The 20,053-nt window shown below is 55.0% G+C and overlaps 1 protein-coding gene and 1 long non-coding RNA gene across 5 annotated transcripts; one reads left to right on the top strand and one right to left on the bottom strand.

The window, feature by feature from the left end:
• Window positions 1-218: 218 nt before the first annotated feature.
• LOC110131507 (uncharacterized) lies at window positions 219-1,260 on the top strand. The gene is made up of 2 exons (XR_002312199.2): window positions 219-305; window positions 725-1,260. It is a non-coding gene; the product is annotated as an uncharacterized lncRNA (long non-coding RNA).
• A 607-nt stretch (window positions 1,261-1,867) lies between these two features.
• Window positions 1,868-20,053, bottom strand: IRF4 (interferon regulatory factor 4). Of its 4 annotated transcripts, none has more exons than XM_070464168.1 (9): window positions 19,990-20,053; window positions 18,582-18,857; window positions 17,418-17,604; window positions 16,563-16,651; window positions 15,781-15,925; window positions 13,795-13,902; window positions 11,186-11,539; window positions 7,176-7,288; window positions 1,868-5,226 (listed from the first exon to the last, which is right to left on the bottom strand). In XM_070464168.1, the coding sequence occupies exons 2-9, from the start codon at window positions 18,795-18,797 to the stop codon at window positions 5,083-5,085; spliced, it is 1,356 nt and encodes a 451-aa protein (XP_070320269.1). In that variant the 5' UTR covers window positions 18,798-18,857; window positions 19,990-20,053; the 3' UTR covers window positions 1,868-5,082. The 4 variants fall into 4 exon arrangements, with proteins under 4 accessions (XP_070320269.1, XP_020739877.1, XP_020739876.1 ...); XM_020884218.2 differs by having other exon boundaries at window positions 15,781-15,922; XM_020884217.2 differs by having other exon boundaries at window positions 18,582-18,852; window positions 19,990-20,027.

Below are 20,053 nucleotides of genomic sequence, written 5' to 3'. Positions count from 1 at the left end.
CGGTTCCCTTCAGATGGCACCCCTTCACTCGAGCTGGCACTAACTTTGGTGCTGGCCCTCGGCGTGGCCTCGCTCAGACAGCCAGCACCCACGGCTCCGCCCACCCCAGCATGGCGCTCTCCCATCCCGCCCTGGGCCCCCAAACCCACACGGATGCTCCTCCCGCACCCTCCTCTCAGGTTTACTCCGTGGTGTTTCTTTCCAGGAGGACAGCTGGCCTTCACCCGGAAGACACTGACGCCTGGGCACGTGTTTCTTCTCAGGTGGCCACTTTCCTCGGCTCTGAGCATCTTTCTCTGGTCCAGGTGAGTCCAGAGGGCTGAAGGGGGGGGCTGATCTTTCTTAAACTCCCAGCCTTCTTGAGCCCTCCCTTTTCCCACCAAGGACCAGTGTTGTCTTTCTGCCCGGGAGTGAGCCAGGTGGGGTGTGGGGGATGTACACAGTGGGGCAAGAAACGCCTCCAGAAGGGCCACAGTCAGAGCTGGGCCCTGGGGGGAGGTGTGGCTGGGCAGTCAGGAGAGGCTTTCCCGAAGAGGAGGTGTCGGGCCGCTGTGGGAGCATGACCCGGAGGAGAGGTCAGGGGAGACAAAGATGCCTTCTCCGTGCAGCCGCCGTCATGCCCAGCTGATGGGAAGGCAGGGGCAGGTGGGGGTGGGCGGGAAGGAGAACGGGAATTTCCAAAGAAGCGAAGCAAGAGCTTTCAAAGATCATACAATGTCCACAGATTCCAAACTTCTGACCATTCGCTCAGGGACTGAGATAAAATGAACTTTATAATGTATTGGATCAGACGCCCGCTGACAGCGCCAGGGTCCCCACCCTCCAGCAAGTCTCCCCGGACAGCCTTGGGCCACACGCTGTCCCCTGGCGGACGGAGGTCACGGAAGAGTTCCTGGCTCTCCAGGTGCCTGTAACAGCCCAGGACTCATAACTAATTCAGAAGACACTGGCCCAGTTGCCCGAGTCAGCTCAGGGACAGCACCTCCTGGAAAAAGATGACCTCACTCAACCGCTGGAGCTTCTTTGCAGAGAGATGACGTGGGAGACGGTGATCCTCCCAGCAAACGGGAGCGCTTGTCGAGGCAAGTGAACCCAGGACAGCCAAACCTGCCCTGTGGGTGGAGAAAGGCTTACGCTGAGGTACCGGACAGCCAGGGAGAGCCGCCTGAGACCAAGCTCGAGCGCACGGAGTCCCTTGAAAGCCTCTTTCAGATGTAAGGCGAGGACAGATTGTTTGAATAAAACTTGCTGTGAGACTAAGTCCACCCACACTTTCTGAGCAGACAGAGCCCCCAGAGCAGTGTCATAGATTATTTCCCCATTATTTTGATTTGGTTACCATTTAGCAAATCTGAAATTGTTCAGATCTAGCATTCTAGTGTATCCTATATGCAAAGGACACGGACTTCTGAGAGCATCACACAGTCTTCAGCTGCAAGGGTTTTAACAGCACAAGCGGGGGCATGAGCCGGGGGCTGAAGACCGGGGGCAGGGGCGCAGACCCTGGGGTGGGGTTGTCTCATCTGTGCCCCCCGCACCTGACTGGTAACTTTCCATGGTCTGGCTGCTGGTGAACTGACACCCCCTTCCCTTTAGCAACAGCAACGGAACAGAAGGAAGCGTCGACACAGGTCCTCAGCGCCGAGACCCTCATGGTGGTAGGGAGCGGGGTGGGGAGCTGCTCAACACTGGGACGCGAGCGGCAGGGTGTGTGTGTTTTTTTTTTAAATGAGCTGAACATGTGAGATCTGATTTTTGGGAGGCTCACAGCAACCAGGAAGGAAACAGGCTGCCAAATGCAACAGAAGGAGGAAGTATTTAAAAAGCTATCAAGATGAGGGTTTAATAACACACACAGCCCATAAAAGACTGCTTAAAAAAAATCTTTATTAACATTCTAAAATGTCACAAATATAAATCTGCTTTGAAAAGCAATTTGCAGCAAAATTCATAAGATTATGTACAATTGTCCAAGGACTGTTCAGCCTGGAACAGTCCCAGGAGTGAGGTTGGGCGGTGGGAGACCCTCTGCACCTGCAAAGCCCCCTCCCCAAAAGGTTAACAGAGAGTTTGCCCTGGAAGAGGCTGGCCTGTCTCTCCTGTAACTTCAGCTGTGCTCCACACACTTGCCTTCCTAAAAGTCGTGAAAAGAGAAACCGGGAATCGGCCCTCACAGTCTTCCACAACAGTAAACAGGGCTAGAGGAGACCACCCCCCGCACACTGACATGTGTCCAGCTCCGAGTCAGGGCCCAAGAGGCGAGTTGCAAGACGATGCACACGGCAGGACAGCCCACATGAGCTACAGCTGTTTAGGGAGACAGGTAACAAAGATGCTGAGCTTAAGGAAGCTTAGCACCTCCCGAGGAGATTCGCCTGTGGAGAAAGCGGGGTGATGTGACTGCAGGAGAATGGAAGGGCTTACACTGTGTCTGGATTTTTGCTAATAAAATGATTCACAGAAATAAAAGACCTTCACTGGTGCAACCTTCCCTGGGGACACAACCCCATCACCAGCCTGAGGACACAGCCCATGTCAGACCTGCACCCGGGCTTGTTTGCAGTGACCTGGGACGAAAGCCTTGTTCACAGCTGAGCCCGTGGATGCCTCTCTGCTCATGCAGGGCACTGATGGACTCAGGAGGTCCCCATGGTTGTAGGCTTGTTGGGCCACATGGAGCAGTTTCTCCATTGCAAACCGACCACCTGGCTGGGTCTCCGCGTGGTGACTGAGGAGCTTCCGAAGCCATGGTGTGAAGGAGCTCTCTGTGGTGCTCCAGAAGATGCTGGTCTGCCCACAGTGTGACCAAACCTCAGGAACAAGAAACAAGCCAGGGGCGCCCCCGAGACCTTCCCCGCGGACCTAAAACTCTTCCAGATAACAAGGGCCTAAACTTCACAGCATCCTCCACTAACACACTAGACTGTTTGCTAAGCCCACATCGGGGTCCCTCACCGGGCCTGCTTCATGGTTTTCCACCTACCGCCCCACGCTGTGGGTCCCCCAGACCACAGAAAGCTGCCGCTCATGTGCACTGTGCACGTGGACGGGAGTGGCCCCGGTCAACAGCATCTGCCAGACACGGAGCTCGAGTCAGAGCAGCTTCGTGTTGGAAAAGGAGACGAGGGAGTCGTGCGTCTGCTTGGAGGGCGGGGTGCCGGCCACAGGAGGCATAGCCATGCCGTGGCCCGCAGTCTCCTGCCCCCTGGGGGTAATGTACCCCAGATGCTCACATCTATAAGATGCATAAGTCACTGTAGCCCACGGAGTACAATCTACTGTCGGAAGGGGTTCACTCCGCATGGGTAATGAACCACTTAAACCGCGCTGAGGGCCTCCAGTTGGGCTCGGCAGGAGCACCCCAGGAGCAGGTGAATCCGCACCTCTGGGTGCACGAAGGACCCGTGAGATTTTTTAGGTTTGTGTCTATCTATAGAAAAGTAAAATCTGCTGTAAGAATCAAATTCTTCTTGTGGGCACCTATAAGGAGGATGATTTGAATTGGAAAAAAAGGAAGATTCTCTTTGGGTTTTGCTTTTTTATACTGTCAAACACTTCTGTGGGTAATATGTATTATTTTATCCCTAAAAACGTTTTCCAAAAAAAAAGAAGAAATGACATTTCCAGCCTTCATTGCTTACTAAGCTGGATAAAAGCTGATGCTGCTAAGTCATTTCAGTCGTGTCCAACTCTGTGCGACCCCATCCCTGGGATTCTCCAGGCAAGAACACTGGAGTGGGTTGCCATTTCCTTCTCCAATGCATAAAAGTGAAAAGTGAAAGTGAAGTCACTCAGTCATGTCTGACTCTTCACGACCCCATGGACTGCAGCCCACCAGGCTCCTCCATCCATGGGATTTTCCAGGCAAGAGTACTGGAGTGGGCTGCCATTGCCTTCTCCAGATAAAAGCTACAATCTGTCTAATGCAAGTTTGTTGAATTACTTAAAGACACAGAGTAGAATAAGAGAATCATCCGTTCATACACTGAGCCTAAGTTATGGCAATTACTTCCTGTCCTAGTAGGACAGGAATAAACTGCTAGCCCATGGGCCAAACATCTGTACTTTTCCAAAAAGAACAGCAAAGAAGTGGTCAGGTTCACTTAAGCAATTAGATATCTTAGTGATTCTATAAAAAGCCGTGTTTGGAAAAAGCCCAATAATTTTTAGGCCCTGTCAAATGGTCACTGGCATGAGGAAGCGTATAATATACAAAGTAAGCAAAAACAGCTCCCCTGGCCTGCAGTTGCTCAATCTGCAGAGCCCTGTCCTGCCCCCGCGCAGGGCTCCCCCCGGGCAGGCGGGCGCTCCTCCTCTTAGTGTTGCCATGGTGGCCGGTCTCCTAACAAACAGGGCAAGAGGGGAGACGCGCACCGAGCTTCAGAACTACGTCTTGGGTTGTTGATCCGTCAGTCTTTCTCTTTCTGCTACAGCAATAATTTCTATAGCATGAGAGACAAAAAGACAAACAAAAAGTATCTTAACCAGTCAGTATGAGGTGAGAAAACACTGCGCTTAGGGTGGCCCTGATGCTTTTGGCCCGAGAAGCACCGTAGGGTCACACCAGCTGGGCTCCGGGCCTGGGGGTGCAGACAGCAGGTGGCAGGCCACCCAGGGAGGGGCCCCGGGAAGGTGGGGATCCCCGGAGCCGGGTCTGTCTTCCTGTCAGCGTCCCGAGGTGCGCCATCCACACTCCTCCTCCGGGCAGAACACGTAGGTTCCACTTCCCTGAGAAACAGACTGGCACTTGGGTACCTTCGTGCCATCCTGGCGGTCAGCGATGAAGCACAGGTTTCTCAGTCTTCATGCAAGAAAGAGTCCACATCAGACTGGAGACAGCAAGTCAGTAAATGTAAACCACATGATGATGAGTTTTCACATTATCATTGGGGTCCACAGAAGACCCTGAAAACCATTCTTTCTTCTGGAAAAAGCTCATCTGTCAAGTTGATTTTCTACCAGTGTTCTCCTCAGGGGTGGGACTGAAGCCCCCGTTCCCACATTTCGCAGAGAAAGAGCAGGGGCTCAGCCAGCCACCCCCTCGCGCGTATTTACACATGCGCCGCCTCCGGCCCGGGGCTCTCACTCCTGGATGGACGAGTGGCGCGGGGGCCTGTGGAAGTCCTCCGGGCCACCAACGTGCTCGGGCAGGTCATAGCCCCTCAGGAAGTGTCCGCTGTTTTGCTGAGCGAAATAGTACAGCTGTCTGGCTAGCAGAGGCTCAACCTGCAGCGGGAGATCAAAGCAAGGCATCGTCGACATCTGGCAACAACCCGCCGCATCTAAGGATGCGGTCACACGTGCAGTCAGGTGCCCTGACTGTGAAGACAGGCCACATGAGGAGCCTTCTGGAGAGCACAGTGATCTACAAACAGGATCTACTGAATCTGCGCTTCAGTTGAAAGGAAAGGTAATGATGGTGTTTGTAAACCAGCTGCCACTTGACATTTACACTAAACTAGAACTAAACCAAGCACATTGGTAAAATGACCGAATTAAAGGTAAACGTAAAAATTAAGGTAAAACTAAAGGTAAATTAAGGTAAAACTAAATTAAGGTGCGTGCATGCTCGGTCATGTCAGGTGCATCCAACTTCACAACCCTATGTTCTGTAGCCCTCCAGGCTCCTCTGTCCTTGGGATTCTCCAGGCAAGAATACCAGAGTGGGTTGCCATGCCCTCCTCCAAGGGGATCTTCTTGACCCAGGGATCAAACCTGTGTCTCATTAAAGTTTAATGTAATCCGGTAAGTTAGGCCATTGGACTTATTTTTCCACATCTGCCGTTTAACAGGGATGGTGGAAAAAGAGAAGTTAACTGAGCCCAGATCCCTCTAGTCTCAGCATGAGGGTGGAGCACATCCACCAGAGAGTAGTCAATGCCCAGCTTTTTCTGAACCCACAGTAAGGAACGGAGCACATTCATCCCGTCAGCTGTGCTCCTCAACTGAGCCTTTATGAGAGTCAACATATAATGGCTCAGGCATAACTCATCTGAAGTCACTGAAGCAAATTCAATCCATAATAAGAGAAGCAAGACTCCTGGGTGCACCCAGGGTCCCGGCTGGCCCAGGCCAGTGTGTGCCAGCCCCGAGACTCAGACGCAGGGCTCACCACCATCTTCCGAGGTGTTGTGTGCCTGCGCCGAGGTCACTCAGTCCTTGGACAGTTGTTAACAAGAATCTGTTATTATATCAGTAACTGTCGGGTCAGTGACAGAATTCATGAGAAAACTCTAAAGATTTATGGGGACTGTATTTCTGTTGGTTGGTCAGTTGTTTTTTGATTTTATAATCAAGAAGCAGGGGTTGTGTGGATGCATATATATGTGTGCGGCAAGTCCCTCTGCCGTCCACCTGAGACTGTCACAACGTTGTCGGCTATACTCTAAAATAAAAGCTTTTTGAAAATTTTAATTACAATATTTTTTAAAAGATCTGACCTGATTTCTCTTATTGTTTGGTGTGACTTTCCCTGCTGCTATTTGTCACCTGGGCCTGTTAATAACTTTCACAGATCACAGCCTTCAGAGGCTTCAATTTCAAATTTGAAAATCCCGAGCACTCAAAACTCTGCTTTCTGCGGCGACTTAATGCTACATGTTATCTCTCTAAACCTTCCTCCTTTCCTTTTCTGTGAAAGATGTTTACCTGGTGCAGGTGAACCCATGCTAGACTCTGCTGGAAAGCGTGACCATGGCCTGAGCTGCCTGAAGGCCATAGAGACTCTGCTCCACCAGACATTGATGGCCCCCAGCTCCCGACAATTAAATAAATTCTAATAACCCAGAAATAAAAGAGGATGGGGGACTTTTGGAGGGGGCTTACACAATACTCAAGTCAGGGGGAAAGTTTCCCCTTAAGGGAAGATCAGCTAGAGGCATTTTTAAAGTAACATTAAATGTCAAGAATTTTAAAGGGCAACTTTTAGCCCCATCCTTTTAAATCCCTATGAAATGGGAATATGACTATTTCTTTGGAAAACAAAACATATGGGTCGGGTGCAGTGCAGGCCAGAGGTCATCCCAGGTGGTGATGGGCAGGTGTCCAGGCTGGGAGGCACCGTCCCCGGACACCCTCCCTCCCACTCCGCCCAGAGCCCCGGACACTGATTTCCCACCTGAACCCCTCTAAGTAGGGCCCGGCCCTGAGTCACCCGAAGGTGACCAGACACTCACGTGGGCAGTGATGAGCTTACGCTGCCTCTGAGGGTCTGGGAACTCCTCCCCGAAGCACAGAGTCACCTGGAACCTCGGCAGCGGCCGGCCGTGGTGCGCGAATGCCTGCAGCTCTGCAGACCAACGGAAACAGTTCAGAGACCCGCATGCTGGACGCAGGGAGGGGTTGGGAGCCCACGCGGATGTGGAGGCCAGACATAGGTGAGGGCAGGACCAGACGCGGGGGTGCATATGAGTGTTCCCACGGGTCTCTCCTGGGGCACCGCCTTCACCTCAAGGGGGCTGCACCCCAAGAGGCGGAGCTCGTTTTGCAGCTTTGGACCCACAAGGAAGCAAAGGTCTCAGAAAGGAGTAGGGGAGGACGAAAAGGAAATGGATCTATGTTGGGCCAAAAGAATCATTTACACAGAGGAGAATCTTTTTTCAAAAAATCAAAATTTTCTGATTTGACCCAGGACCTCTAATCTACAGTCTGTGTTGCCCACGACCTCTGATACCGCAGAGTGCAGGAAGTTATCTTGGAGACCCGGTGACTCTGAGCTGCTTCCCTCAGAACGGAGGGTGGGATGGGGCCCTGGGCCCGCCCCGCGCCCACGTTCACCAGCACCCTGGCCCCGCCCCCAGAGCACATGTCAGTCAGCAGAGGAGAGGCTCACAAGGGCGCGGCCGCGTGTGCACAGCCGCGGCGGCCTTATCAGATGTGCGCCCGGCTGCGGGGCTGTCCCCAGGAGGCTGCAGATCCTGAATGGGTAGATATCAAAGATTTCCACTGTTCTCTTCAACCGAAGAAAAGTTTCTAGCTAACTCACTGGACCATTGACTTCCTGCTTTTTTTTTTTTTTCTTCCAGAATTCAAATCAAACCTAACTGACTTCAGCAGAACATGCGCCAGGCTTCCACACTGCTAGGGGGCGGGGGTGACACCCACGCCTCTGCTCTGGCTCAGTTCTCTGAAACAGTTGGCTGAGAGGCCTGGCGGCTCAAGAAGTTTCGCGGGAATCCCTGAGTGGAGAGGCCCGCCTGCACAGCTGCAGCTTTTAGTTAGTTTCCTCCTCGAACCTCAGAAAACACTTCACGACAAGAGGTTGCAGTAGCACAGAGCACAGCCCTGGGTCACGGGGAAAGAGCTAAACTGAAACAGCTCTTGGTCGGTCACAACATGAGGGACGGGGACACAGCCTCACATGAGGACATGAGGGGACCCACAGCCCCCCATGAGGACATGAGGGGACACACAGCCTCACATAAGGACACGAGGGGACACAGCCCCACGTGAGCACATGAGGGGACACAGAGCCTCACATGAGGACACGAGGGGACACAGAGCCTCACATGAGGACATGAGGGGACACAGAGTCTCACATGAGGACATGAGGGGACACACAGCCCCCCATGAGGACATGAGGGGACACACAGCCTCACATGAGGACACGAGGGGACACACAGCCTCACATGAGGACACGAGGGGACACACAGCCCCCCATGAGGACATGAGGGTACACAGAGCCTCACATGAGGACATGAAGGGACACAGCCCCACGTGAGCACATGAGGGGACACAGAGCCTCACATGAGGACATGAGGGGACACAGAGTCTCACATGAGGACACGAGGGGACACACAGCCCCATGTGAGCACATGAGGAGACACACAGCCCCCCATGAGGACATGAGGAGACACACAGCCTCACATGAGGACATGAGGGGACACAGAGTCTCACATGAGGACATGAGGAGACACACAGCTTCACATGAGGACATGAGGGGACACACAGCCTCACATGAGGACATGAGGGGACACAGAGTCTCACATGAGGACATGAGGGGACCCACAGCCCCATGTGAGCACATGAGGGGACACACAGCCCCCCATGAGGACATGAGGAGACACACAGCCCCACATGAGGACATGAGGGGACACACAGCCCCCCATGAGGACATGAGGGGACCCACAGCCCCCCATGAGGACATGAGGGGACACACAGCCTCACATGAGGACATGAGGGGACCCACAGCCCCCCATGAGGACATGAGGGGACACACAGCCTCACATGAGGACATGAGGGGACACACAGCGTCACATGAGGACATGAGGGGACACACAGCCCCCCATGAGGACATGAGGGGACACAGAGCCTCACATGAGGACATGAGGGGACACACAGCCCCCCATGAGGACACGAGGGGACACACAGCCTCACATGAGGACACGAGGGGACACACAGCCCCCCATGAGGACATGAGGGGACACAGAGTCTCACATGAGGACATGAGGGGACACACAGCCCCCCATGAGGACATGAGGGGACACAGAGTCTCACATGAGGACATGAGGGGACCCACAGCCCCCCATGAGGACATGAGGGGACACACAGCCCCCCATGAGGACATGAGGGGACACACAGCCTCACATGAGGACATGAGGGGACCCACAGCCCCCCATGAGGACATGAGGAGACACACAGCCTCACATGAGGACATGAGGGGACACAGCCTCACATGAGGGCATGAGGGGACACAGAGCCCCACACAAGGGATACACAGTCCCACATGAGGGACACACAGCCCCCCATGAGGACATGAGACACACAGCCCCCCGTGAGGACATGAGGGGGCGCACAGCCCCCTCACGTGAGGACATGAGGGGATGCACATCCCCCCATGAGCGGACACACAGCCCCACATGAGGAGGCGCATAGCCCCCCATGAAGAAGCACACCATCCCACATGATGGGGCCCACAGTCCCAGAGGCTGACAGCCATGTCCAGCAGAGCTCCGTTCCTACAGCTGCGGGGCCAGAGACACCCCAAGAAGCGAGGGCCCCTTCTCCAGGATGAAGCCCCTCCCACCTGCAGTGACCCTTCTCAAACCAAGACCCGTCCCCTTGAGGAGACCCAGAGCCAGGCTTTTTCGGACTTGGCCCCGGACCTCAGGCTCCCGGCTCCTCAAGCTCTGCGGCAGGCGGTCCACACACTGGGCCCAGGACGGATGACCCCATGGGTGGTGAGGCCTGGGTCAGGCAGGGGCTGCTGCCAGGGACCAGAGGCTAGCTCTCCCTCCTCCTGCCAGTTTGCCTCTGGGGGAGGGTGAGTCACCAGGGACATGTTTGCTTGGGCAATGAAAGAGAATCTAGAGCAGCCTCAGCAAACGTGAGCCACGGACCCCGGAGCTGAGCGCAGTCTCTGCTGGTGGGCTGCACAGGCTTTGTGCTCCAGGTGAGCTGAATCAAGAAGCAGCTTCGGGGAAGGGGCGGCCCATGAAAGCCCAGACACAGGCTGTTTCTGAAGGAGGCTCTTATACAAAAAGAGCTAAGGATGAGGGAGAACCAGCTCTCTGTCCAGAAGAGGTCTGGTGATGGTGACAGCCAAACGGACCCTGGGACGGACATCCCCCACAAGGTGGCCGCAGGACTCGTAAAAGCCAGCCCAGGCCTGATTTACTTGCCACGAAATCAATACTAGGAAAACAAAACCTGGTGACTCTGGAAAATGTGATTTGAAATCTAGAAACAACTCATAATTTCCCCTCTGCAAAATCAGTTCAGCACACTTACCGGGGTCCCACCTGCTGGGAGACATCTGCTGAGGGTGACACATCTCACAACCACAAACGTTAACAACATACCTTTAACCTTACAATTTTTCTAGGAACCGTAAAAGAGCTGAAACATCAGCAGATATGCTTGCTGAGACCACTTGTGCCAGTAAAACAGGAGCCTTATTGGCTGGCGAGGAGTAGGTACATCCTAAAATTTTAAGACCTCAGCCTGAACCACAGGTCCGGGACAATCTCCTGTGCTTCACAGGCTCTCGCAGATGGGGTGACAGGTGAACCAACAGGAGACCTACTCTGGGGTCGGGCCTGGTGGGCGCAGGGCCGCACAGAAGGAGGCCCTGCTGAGCAACCTGCCGCCATGACCCTTGTGGGGGGCACACCAACCATCACCAGCTTCACGCTCCCAGGCCCGGCTTGCACAGGCGCCCCATTCCGGCCGAGCCTTTCCACCTCACCTGATAGGAACTGCTGCGTGTCAAACAGCTTGCAGGTCTGGTCTCTCTCCAGTTTGTTGGGCCGGTCACTGCACAGCGCCAGGGGCCCGTCCCAGTAGATCCTGCTCTGGCACAGTCTCTTGGCATAAAGCCCGTCGGGGGCCATCCAGAGCACCACGCCCCTCTCCAAGTGGCTCAGCAGCTTCTCGATGTTCTTCCTCTGGCTGCTGTCCTCCGGGTAGGGAAAGAGGACCTGGTCCAGGCTGCTGGCATCGAAGGTGTGGCCGTGGGAGATCCGGCAGCCCTCGGGGCTGGATGTGGTCAGCTCTTTGACCAGGACTTCCCGGTAGTAGAGGCAGATGTGGAGCCGGCAGTCTGCAAGCACAGCGCTGGCGGTCAGTGCAGGCTCACTGCCAGGAGCCCGGAACTGGTACTCAGCAAGGGGCCAGGCGATTGCTCTAGAAGAGCATCGTTGGTGGGACGCCTGTACCAAGGGGTCTGGGGGCAGACACTGCAAGGCCTACGACCCTCTCTGAGCCTGAGCCTGCCCAATGGTGAAGGACTTCTGCGTCAGTCTGTGAGGCTCTCTAACCCAGCATTTTTCCAAATGTGTGACACACGGAATCTAGGGGAGAGCTCAGTAGTGGTGATGACAGCATTTATGTCTAACACACCAAGTCATGTGCCACCAAGCAAAAGCTCATTATAAGCATGGCCATCAGTTTTGAATTTGGAAGAAGTAAACCCTACCTTGCTGCTGCTAAGTCGCTTTAGTCATGTCCGACTGTGGGACCCCATAGACGGAAGCCCACCAGGCTCCACCGTCCCTGGGATTCTCCAGGCAAGAACACTGGAGTGGGTTGCCATTTCCTTCTCCAGTGCATGAAAGTGAAAGGTGAAAGTGAGGTCGCTCAGTCGTGTCCGACTCTTCGCCACCCCATGGACTGCAGCCCTCCAGGCTCCTCCATCCATGGGATTTTCCAGGCGAGAGTGTTGGAGTGGGTTGCCATTGCCTTCTCCGAATCCTACCTTAAATAATTCTTATTAGCAAAAAAGTACAATGGTCTTTCAGAAAAAAGGCAAATATGTCCACACATCCAAAACTACACTAAAAACATCAGTATGATGTCATTTAGGAAAAGAAAATCATACATACAGAAGCACATTGAAGTTTGGGGAAGGACAAGCCTTAACACTGGTGAGCTCTGAGTGGGACTATAATGTTTTTATTTCACATTTTTGCTTTACTGATTTTTAACTTCTTTTCCCACTGTGTGTGTTCTACTCTTATTGTAAAATTACCCTCATGAAGGAAACAGCCCAAGCGTAAAGTCAGCTGAGACACACCTTGGTTTATGTTTGAGTCTGAGGATGGCTCTAGAGTCATGCTTTCTCCAAAACTAAACAATATGAGCTCATTTCTGAAGTTTTGCTGATTTTAGAACCTTCTCTAAAATCTGACCGATGGGCTGAAAGGACCAACCTGGTTTGCCGAGGGCCCTGGACTTGAAGTACCATGGGCAACTGCGTGGGGTTCAAGCCTGAACGGGTGGCCGACCTTGGATAAACGGCCAGGATGGTAATCTGTACTGAGCGCACCCAAAGAAACCCACAAAAGCGTCTCATTCCTCAAAGGTAGGTTTTGAGACTCAGACAACCCACATTACTGCCTCCAGCCGCCTCTGCCGCTCCTGCCGCCGTGAACCCCGAGGAGTGGGTGTCGGCCACTCGGGGTTTCATTTCATTGAACGTCATCAGAAATCACGAGGTCACAGGGATATAAATAGCTGTTTATTTCCTACTCTCTAGGCACACACTCAAGTCCTAGCTGCTTAAGAAAAGGGTTTGAAAGTTTCTAAAAACAACACAGGCCTTTCTGCTCAGACACCTCTGCTCCCTCCACCATCCAGGAGCATCTGAGAAAGGCAGGAAGCCTCCTTTAGAACCTCAGAACCAGAAAGAGCAAGGAAGGGCCCCAGCTGTGCTCTCCTGAAACCTGGAGAATCCAGCTTATGTTTCCTGTCGCTGATTTTCAAAGAGGGCAGGGGGCAGGGTGAGAATTCCAAAGCATAAACTATTCATTTTTAACATATGCAAATCTCATTTTAAAACAATCAAAACACTATCTAAAAGATAAATATGCAGATATCACACACGCTTAGCACACCTCAAGGTGTCTTCCTTAAAACAGGTGAGACGGCTGAGATCCGGGCCTCTTTTAGAGATGAAACTCTAAAGACCAGATCTGATCTGGATTTGTTTGTGAGACACACCACGCTCAAAGGAAGAGCAAGATGCTGGTTGAGAGGCACTGTATGTGATGAGGAGAAAGAACCCAGAACTAGCGTCCTGGGATGCCGATGGGCCACCTGTTTGCAGCTAAGCCTGCAAGGACCATGAGGAGCCCCTGAAGCGTGGTTTGAGAAGCTGGCTGAAGGGGCCCCTGGCAAACGGAACTGGGGCACCTGCACATTCCTGGAGAGCTGACACAGCTCAGATCCACCTGGAGAAGTGGGTCAGGCTGGGAAGCCGGCCCCTGGTGCTAACTCTTCTACCCACTCCAGGCCCCTCAAATCCACCCAAGGTGAGAAGACCCTCGCAGACGCCGCCTCCAGGGGGCCCCCACTCACCTGAGAGGGCCAAGGCTTCGGCAGACCTTATGCTTGGCTCTATGGGGATCCCGGGGGCCTGGGACTCAGGCGGGGCACAAGCATAAAAGGTTCCTGTGACCTGGCAACCTGCATTTGCAAATAAAAATCAGATGCCGTCTAACAGAGTCCCTCGGAAGCAGAGGGAAGCTGCCTCTGTCTGAGGGTGGCCCGTCAGCCCCAGGGGTGCACCAGGCTGGGAGCGAAGGGCCTGGGCCCTCCGGAGCAACACTGCCCGCCCTGCACACACCCCCTCCCGAGAGGCAAGGAGTCTGAGGTCCTACTGAAAAGCCAAGGCTGAAGAGGGACGAGCCTCTTCACAGCTGGAAGGAAACCTGGCATCGCCTCTGCAATCTTCTTCCTCTCTCCTTTCCTTCCTTCCCTTCTTTTTTGTCATTAACACTCCAGCGCCTCAGAGTCACCTGTGTGTGTGTGTCTGCTGAGAACGTTTGAGACCTGCTGTCCTGGTCACTTTCCAGGCCCCAGTGCAGCATTCACTGTGCGTGCCAGGCTCAGCCCCAGCGTCTACTCGTCTCATAACTGGACGGCTGTGCACTGTCCCTGCACAGCTGATGGGCAGGGTGACTGAGTTCAGAGGCTGTGTGATTCACCACATGCACACAGAGAGCTCACAGCAGAGCTGAGCCCAGGTCTCTACATGAGTTCCAACCTCCAAGAGCCAGACCAAAACCCTACATGTTGATAGGCCTGGTTCATTAGTTACTGCTCCTGGGTTCAGGAGGAAAGGGAACCATGGCTCCAGCCAGTACAGTAGCTGTGTTGCGTGAGACGTTAACACAGAGTGTGTGCTAGAACCTCAGCTGGCTGGCACATCACGTAATGTCACTTATGTGTCAAGATCTGTCCACCAGCCTACCCTTTGCACCAGGGTCACTAGTTCAGCAGAGCTGATGCACCAGACCCAGGTCTGAACTGCAGGAACCTGTCCAGCATCAGCTGACTCTCCCACCACAATATGGAAAACCAACTTTTGCTGCAAATCACTCTTAAAAAGCTAATAAAACCAAATTTTGTGATTTTTTTTTAAAAAAATATGTCACTCAAAACCAATCTTAAATAATAGGCTACTTCTTCAATTCCATAAGCTAAGAGTGAGCTGGACATGACTGGAAAAAGGAGCCAATACTCCTAGAACATTCAAAACATCTAGGTGTTGACGGGTCTCAGGAATTCTATGTAAACAATTAACTCACAGGTCCTTACAGCTTGTACTTTGATGCACTGAACACACTGTGTGAAACCTCTGCACTTAGCAAACTAGATCTCTGAGAGAGGTCTCATTCTGAGGGCTGGTGAAGGCCTCCGGGGACCACGTCATTCAGTCCAAGAGCAGCACCCACCAGGCCCCCTTCTGTGGAGACCTTCTGTGCTTCCTTCAAAGTATTTACATATCCTCTTCTTACCATCACCTCTAATCCCAGGAACGACTGCCTGGACACACCACTGCTTAAGAGAAATCTACCAGCACAAAACTCCCCTGGGGTCCCTGTGGGCTGAGGTGGGTGCAGGGGGCTAGGCCACAGCTATGCGATGCCAGCTTTGCAGATGTATAGACAGAGACAGTCAGGATTAAGGGATGGTCCAGCCTTCTCTGGGAACACTAACAAAATCAACTACTTCTTGCCCAAGGTTAAAAATAAAATTTAAGATTATTCAAGGAGAGAGAAACATGTTAGCTTATTAAGCGTGAAGTCGGCCAGTCTGAATTCTGATGTTCCCTGTCCTGTGTGGCTGGGCTCTGGGGTCAGGAGACCTGGAGGTGGACTCCAGCTCTCAGTCTCACTGGGCAGCTGTGGGCACACTGCTTACATTCTGTGAAAAGCAGGGCAGCTTCCTGGAGCCTGGCGGGGCCTTCCCTGGCAGCTCCGAGCAGGCAGAGAGCCACGGGACTGCCCGGAGGTCAGGCCAGGAGGGGCCAGGCCCTCTGGCCACAGGCACTGCCCTTACCATTTTCACAGGCTGGGCCTTGCCAGTGGTGGCCGCGGGGTCCGAAGGTCACGGGACACTGATATGGGATCTCTGCGTGCGGCTGGTCGGGGATGAACTCCCTCCAGCCCCGGTCGTGGGGCGGGATCATGTAGTTGTGAACCTGCTGGAGGAACCAGAGGGGGGCTGGGGTGGAGAGCGGCCAGCTAGGGGTCAGCCTGGGGGAGCCCCCCCAGACTCCTCGGGGACCACTCGTGTGGCAGGCAGCCAAATCCTCTTATCATCAGAAAAGTCGTGGTGGAAACTCGCCACAAAGAATCCAAAGCACAAACGAGACAGCGCTGTCAAGCGACCTTTATGTGAGGCTTCATCATATGGTTAAACCAAGAGCCCTGCTGGGGGCTCTGCCTCCCTTCCAGCAAAGTGGATAAAACAGAGCTGGGATTCACATCGGAGAAGTCCGACGGGGTCAGCTGCCCTGTGGTTTCACATGATAAAGCCCTGCTTCCAAAATCTTTGGCTTCCACAAAAGGTCTGTTTCCCAGAAGATTTCAGAGTCAGTGGGGAAATCTAACCAGCAAGCAGATACACCCACCCTCATCTCCCTCTCTTCAAACCAGCAACACCAGGTGGAAACTGAAACATTCATCCAGCAACCTGGGATGTGGCTTGGCAGTTTGACAAACAGCAAAAACAGAGTTCTGCTTGCTTCTGTTTGCAGGTCTCTCCCGCCACATGGGATCTGGCCCAACCGCCTCTCATAGGCCCCGACTCCCTTGCTCGAAGCCCTGCCCCTCCCATACCTGAGCAGGCAACGAGGAGTAAGGAGCTGGCATGCCGTACGGGTGGCTCATGGGCAGCTGCGGGTCCTCCACGTTCAGCTGCTTTGCTCCTGAGGGTTTGGGGAAAAGGGAAACGCACAGTGTGAAAAAGGAACTGACAGGATGAAATGTCAAATCTTAGAAAAATACCTGAGAGTCTAATTCCTAGAATGCATAGCACAGTGTTGACAAATAAGGCATTTTTCTGCAATTCCCTTGGGCAATTATTTGTCCAGTCCATTAAACTGGTTCCTACAAGGTCCCATAAAGGGAGCACAAGTAGAGAAGCCCGAGGGTGATGGGCCTCGTGGCATGAGCTCCCCCAGCAGATGTCCATCTAGTGAGGTCACCTGTGGTTTGTTTAAACTGGGCTCTGCTCTGGGTCAGAATCTTGGAAAGTGGGAACTTTAGTTTTAACAAGCAGCCCAGTTGACCATGGCAAAGTTTAAATGTTGACACTTCTCTTACTACAAATGGTAACGATATGTAGATCATGAACCTTCCCTTCTGCAAAATGGCTAATCACAAGAAACAGATGAGTAAGTAAGCTTCAAACAGCTTTTCCATTTTTGGCTTGGAAATCTGGCCCATATCTTAGGAGAACTAACTAGAAAACACACACATATGCACATACACAGGAAGAGACCAGGAGTCTGAGAAATCCTGCACTAACACCAGGAGAACTTCAATTTGTGACCCAGAGAAGCTGGGAAAACCACCTGCTAGGCTTGAATGGGAGGCCGAGGCAAGCAGGCTACAAAAGCAGCAAACAAAAAACCAGACTCTGACAGTGAGCGTGAGGTGTGAGTGCAGGCAGCCCCAGGCCAGGAAGCCCACCTTTCTTGGCTCCCTCGGGGACAATCCGATACACTTTGTAGGGGTCCGAGATGTCCAGCTGGCTCCGCTCCACCAGCTCCTCAAAGTCATTGCTTTTGTTCAGAGCACATCGCAGGCGTGTCTTCCAGGTGGGAGGGTCTGGTTTGTCGATGCCTTCTCGAAACTTCCCTTTAAACAGTGCCCAAGCCTGGTGGGAAAGAAGCAGGGAAAAGTTAAAATGTAGGTCTTTCAAAAATGAATCTGGAAACTGTATTTCTAAAGGAAAGAATGGTGGGGGGGGGGGGCTTCAAAGTCACAGGAATGTGGGACAGAAAGACACCAGGTGTTTATAGAAGATGGGTGAGATTGGAGGACCCCCACAAAGGCTCACCCACCAATGAAGCAGTTAGGCTAGAAGCAAGGACAGAGCTGTGGGCTGAGGGGCCACCACAGGGCACCTCTGGACGTCAGAGAGCCTGAGGTTCTCTTTGGGCGAGTTCCCTGAGGAAGTCCCCATCCACGCTCTGCCCACAGGTGGTGGGGCCGGGCCCTGCAGCACTGGCCGCTGGGTAAATGGCCCAAGGGGAAAACGGTCAGGACAGGGACACACACACACAGGGCAAAGAGAAACCCCCAGAGAGAGGCCCGAAGGAGACCCTGGGAGGGAGAGACAGGAGAAAGAGGAAGGGAGACTCGGGAAGAGGGAGTCACACAGAGACAGTGAGACAGAGGGAGAGACACGAAGAGAGAGCGCAACGAAGGCCTAAAGGAGAGCGCTGTCCAGAGAGGGGGCGTGAGGGCGGGACAACGTGGGGAGGGGCGCAGAGACCAGACCTGAGAGGCGCAGCGCACACACCTGCTCGCGCGCAAGGAAGAGACACAGCTGATCCGCGGAGGAGAGGAGGTATCCAAAGTTCCAGAAAGAGGCCGCCAGGGACAGAGAGGCGCAGCCTTGGCCCACCCCTCTACCTGGTGGGAGCGCGGACGGGCACCTGACTCCGGGGGACCGTGCGCCCCACGCGCTCAGGCGTGGCACCGGGTCTGTCCTCTGCGAAGTGGCCCGGAGGAGCTGCGGGCCACCCGCGCTCCCGCACGAGGCCCGGCGCGCGCGGCGCGGACCAGCCCGCGGAACCCGGGTCGGGTCGGCCCGAGGGCCCTGGCCCCTCCCAGCCCCGCCCCGGGTACCTTGAAGAGGGCGGCGTCCTCCTCGCGGTTGTAGTCCTGCTTGCCCGCGTGCTTCCAGGGGATGCGGAAGATGCTCTTCTCCTCGTTCTCCCACACCAGCCCCGGGTACTTGCCGCTGTCGATCTGGTCGATGAGCCACTGGCGGAGCTTCCCGTTGCCGCAGCTCACGGAGCTCATGCCGAACTCGCCGCCTCGGCTGCCGCCCTCCAGGTTCATGCCCCGCGCGCCGATGCTGTCCCTTCGCAACCCAGGCTCCGCTCCAGCACTCGCTCTGCGCTGCGGAGAGAGGAGGCGGTCCTCCGGCAATGACCACGAGGCCGCGGAGTCTCGGAGGCGGCGAGGCGCGCGCCGCTGAGTCTGTGACGCCGAAGACCCGAGAGAAGGCCCTTCTCAGCCGCCCCGGCTCGTGCGTGCCCTTGGCGCGCCGTCCTGCCGCCTCTCCGAGCCCGTCCGCGACCTCACCTTCTGAACGCTCCATTCGCGTTTTCCCCCGCGGCCCGCGCGCTGCCCAGACTCAGGGCTCTGATCTTCGCGCACCTTCGAAATCCAGCTGCCACCACGCGTGGCCCTCCGTTTGCCCACTCGTACTCCCGCTACCCTGCCCAGGCCTGAGCCGTGGGCAGTCCATTTCTCCTGCCACGGCCAGTTTCCGCCTGCGCCCTCTCCCGAGTCCGCACTCCCCAGTGGCCCCGCGTGTTTCGCGGACTCCCCTGTGGCCTGGCCTTCCAGGTGCGCGGTGGCGGCAGCTCTCCCGCGGCTCTCTCTGAAACCCGCACTCTTTGCCCCAAGAATGCCCCGGAGCCCCAGGCAGGTAGCAACGACCAGGTGGCCCGGGAGCCACATGCGACAGAGGGACCTGGCCTCAGGCGGCGAGCGCAGCCTCGTCGTGGGGGATCCCCGCGCGCCGAGCATCAGCCGGGCGGGGAGGCCGGCGGGGGGAGCGGGGGCGGGAAGGTGCCGGGAAGACGGGGGTCGCGGAGCGCGGGGCCCCTAGTGGCCTGAATTTGGAGCGCCTTCTCTTCCACCACCGGTCGGGAAGCCGCGAGCCGGGGGCTGAGGTGAGTTTGAGCCCCTCAAGAGCGAGGAGCAACAGAAACAGCCTCGGGAGGAAGGGTCTGTCCCCCGCGGTTAAGCCTGCCGCCCGGTGTGGGTGACGACCCCCTCGGCCGCTGATGGCCCGGCGACCTCGTTATCACACCCGGTCCCGCGCGTGGCCTCCCAGGGCCCGCGCTCGGCCGACCCACGGACGCTGGGGCCGGGACTCCCCGGCCAAGAGCAGATGGGGTGGGCGTCGGGGCTCCCTCCCGGTGCCGACGCTGGGGTGCCCTGCGCTGCCCCGAGGTGGGCCCCGAACGGGTTTCTGCGGTACCCGCCTCGCAGCCCTGGTCCTTCCCGACCCAAGTCTTACCTCGCCCCGACTCGAGCTGAGGGCAGCGGTGAGTCCCAAGTCCAAGCAGTGAAACTAAGCCTCC

This window comes from Odocoileus virginianus, unplaced genomic scaffold, assembly GCF_023699985.2.
Source record: "Odocoileus virginianus isolate 20LAN1187 ecotype Illinois unplaced genomic scaffold, Ovbor_1.2 Unplaced_Contig_19, whole genome shotgun sequence".
In the NCBI taxonomy this organism is placed as follows: Eukaryota; Metazoa; Chordata; class Mammalia; order Artiodactyla; family Cervidae; genus Odocoileus; species Odocoileus virginianus.
This window is presented reverse-complemented; position numbering and strand designations above follow the sequence as displayed.

What these genes read in the sequence shown, in the direction of transcription:
- IRF4 (XM_070464168.1), bottom strand. Translation starts at nt 18,797, where the DNA reads ATGAACCTGGAGGGCGGCAGCCGAGGCGGCGAGTTCGGCATGAGCTCC. An exon ending in AGGCCCAGCCTGTGAAAATG is followed by an intron (nt 13,903 to 15,780) that starts GTAAGGGCAGTG and finishes TTGCAAATGCAG; the next exon opens with GTTGCCAGGTCACAGGAACC. An exon ending in GTAAGCTCATCACTGCCCAC is followed by an intron (nt 5,227 to 7,175) that starts GTGAGTGTCTGG and finishes CTCCCGCTGCAG; the next exon opens with GTTGAGCCTCTGCTAGCCAG.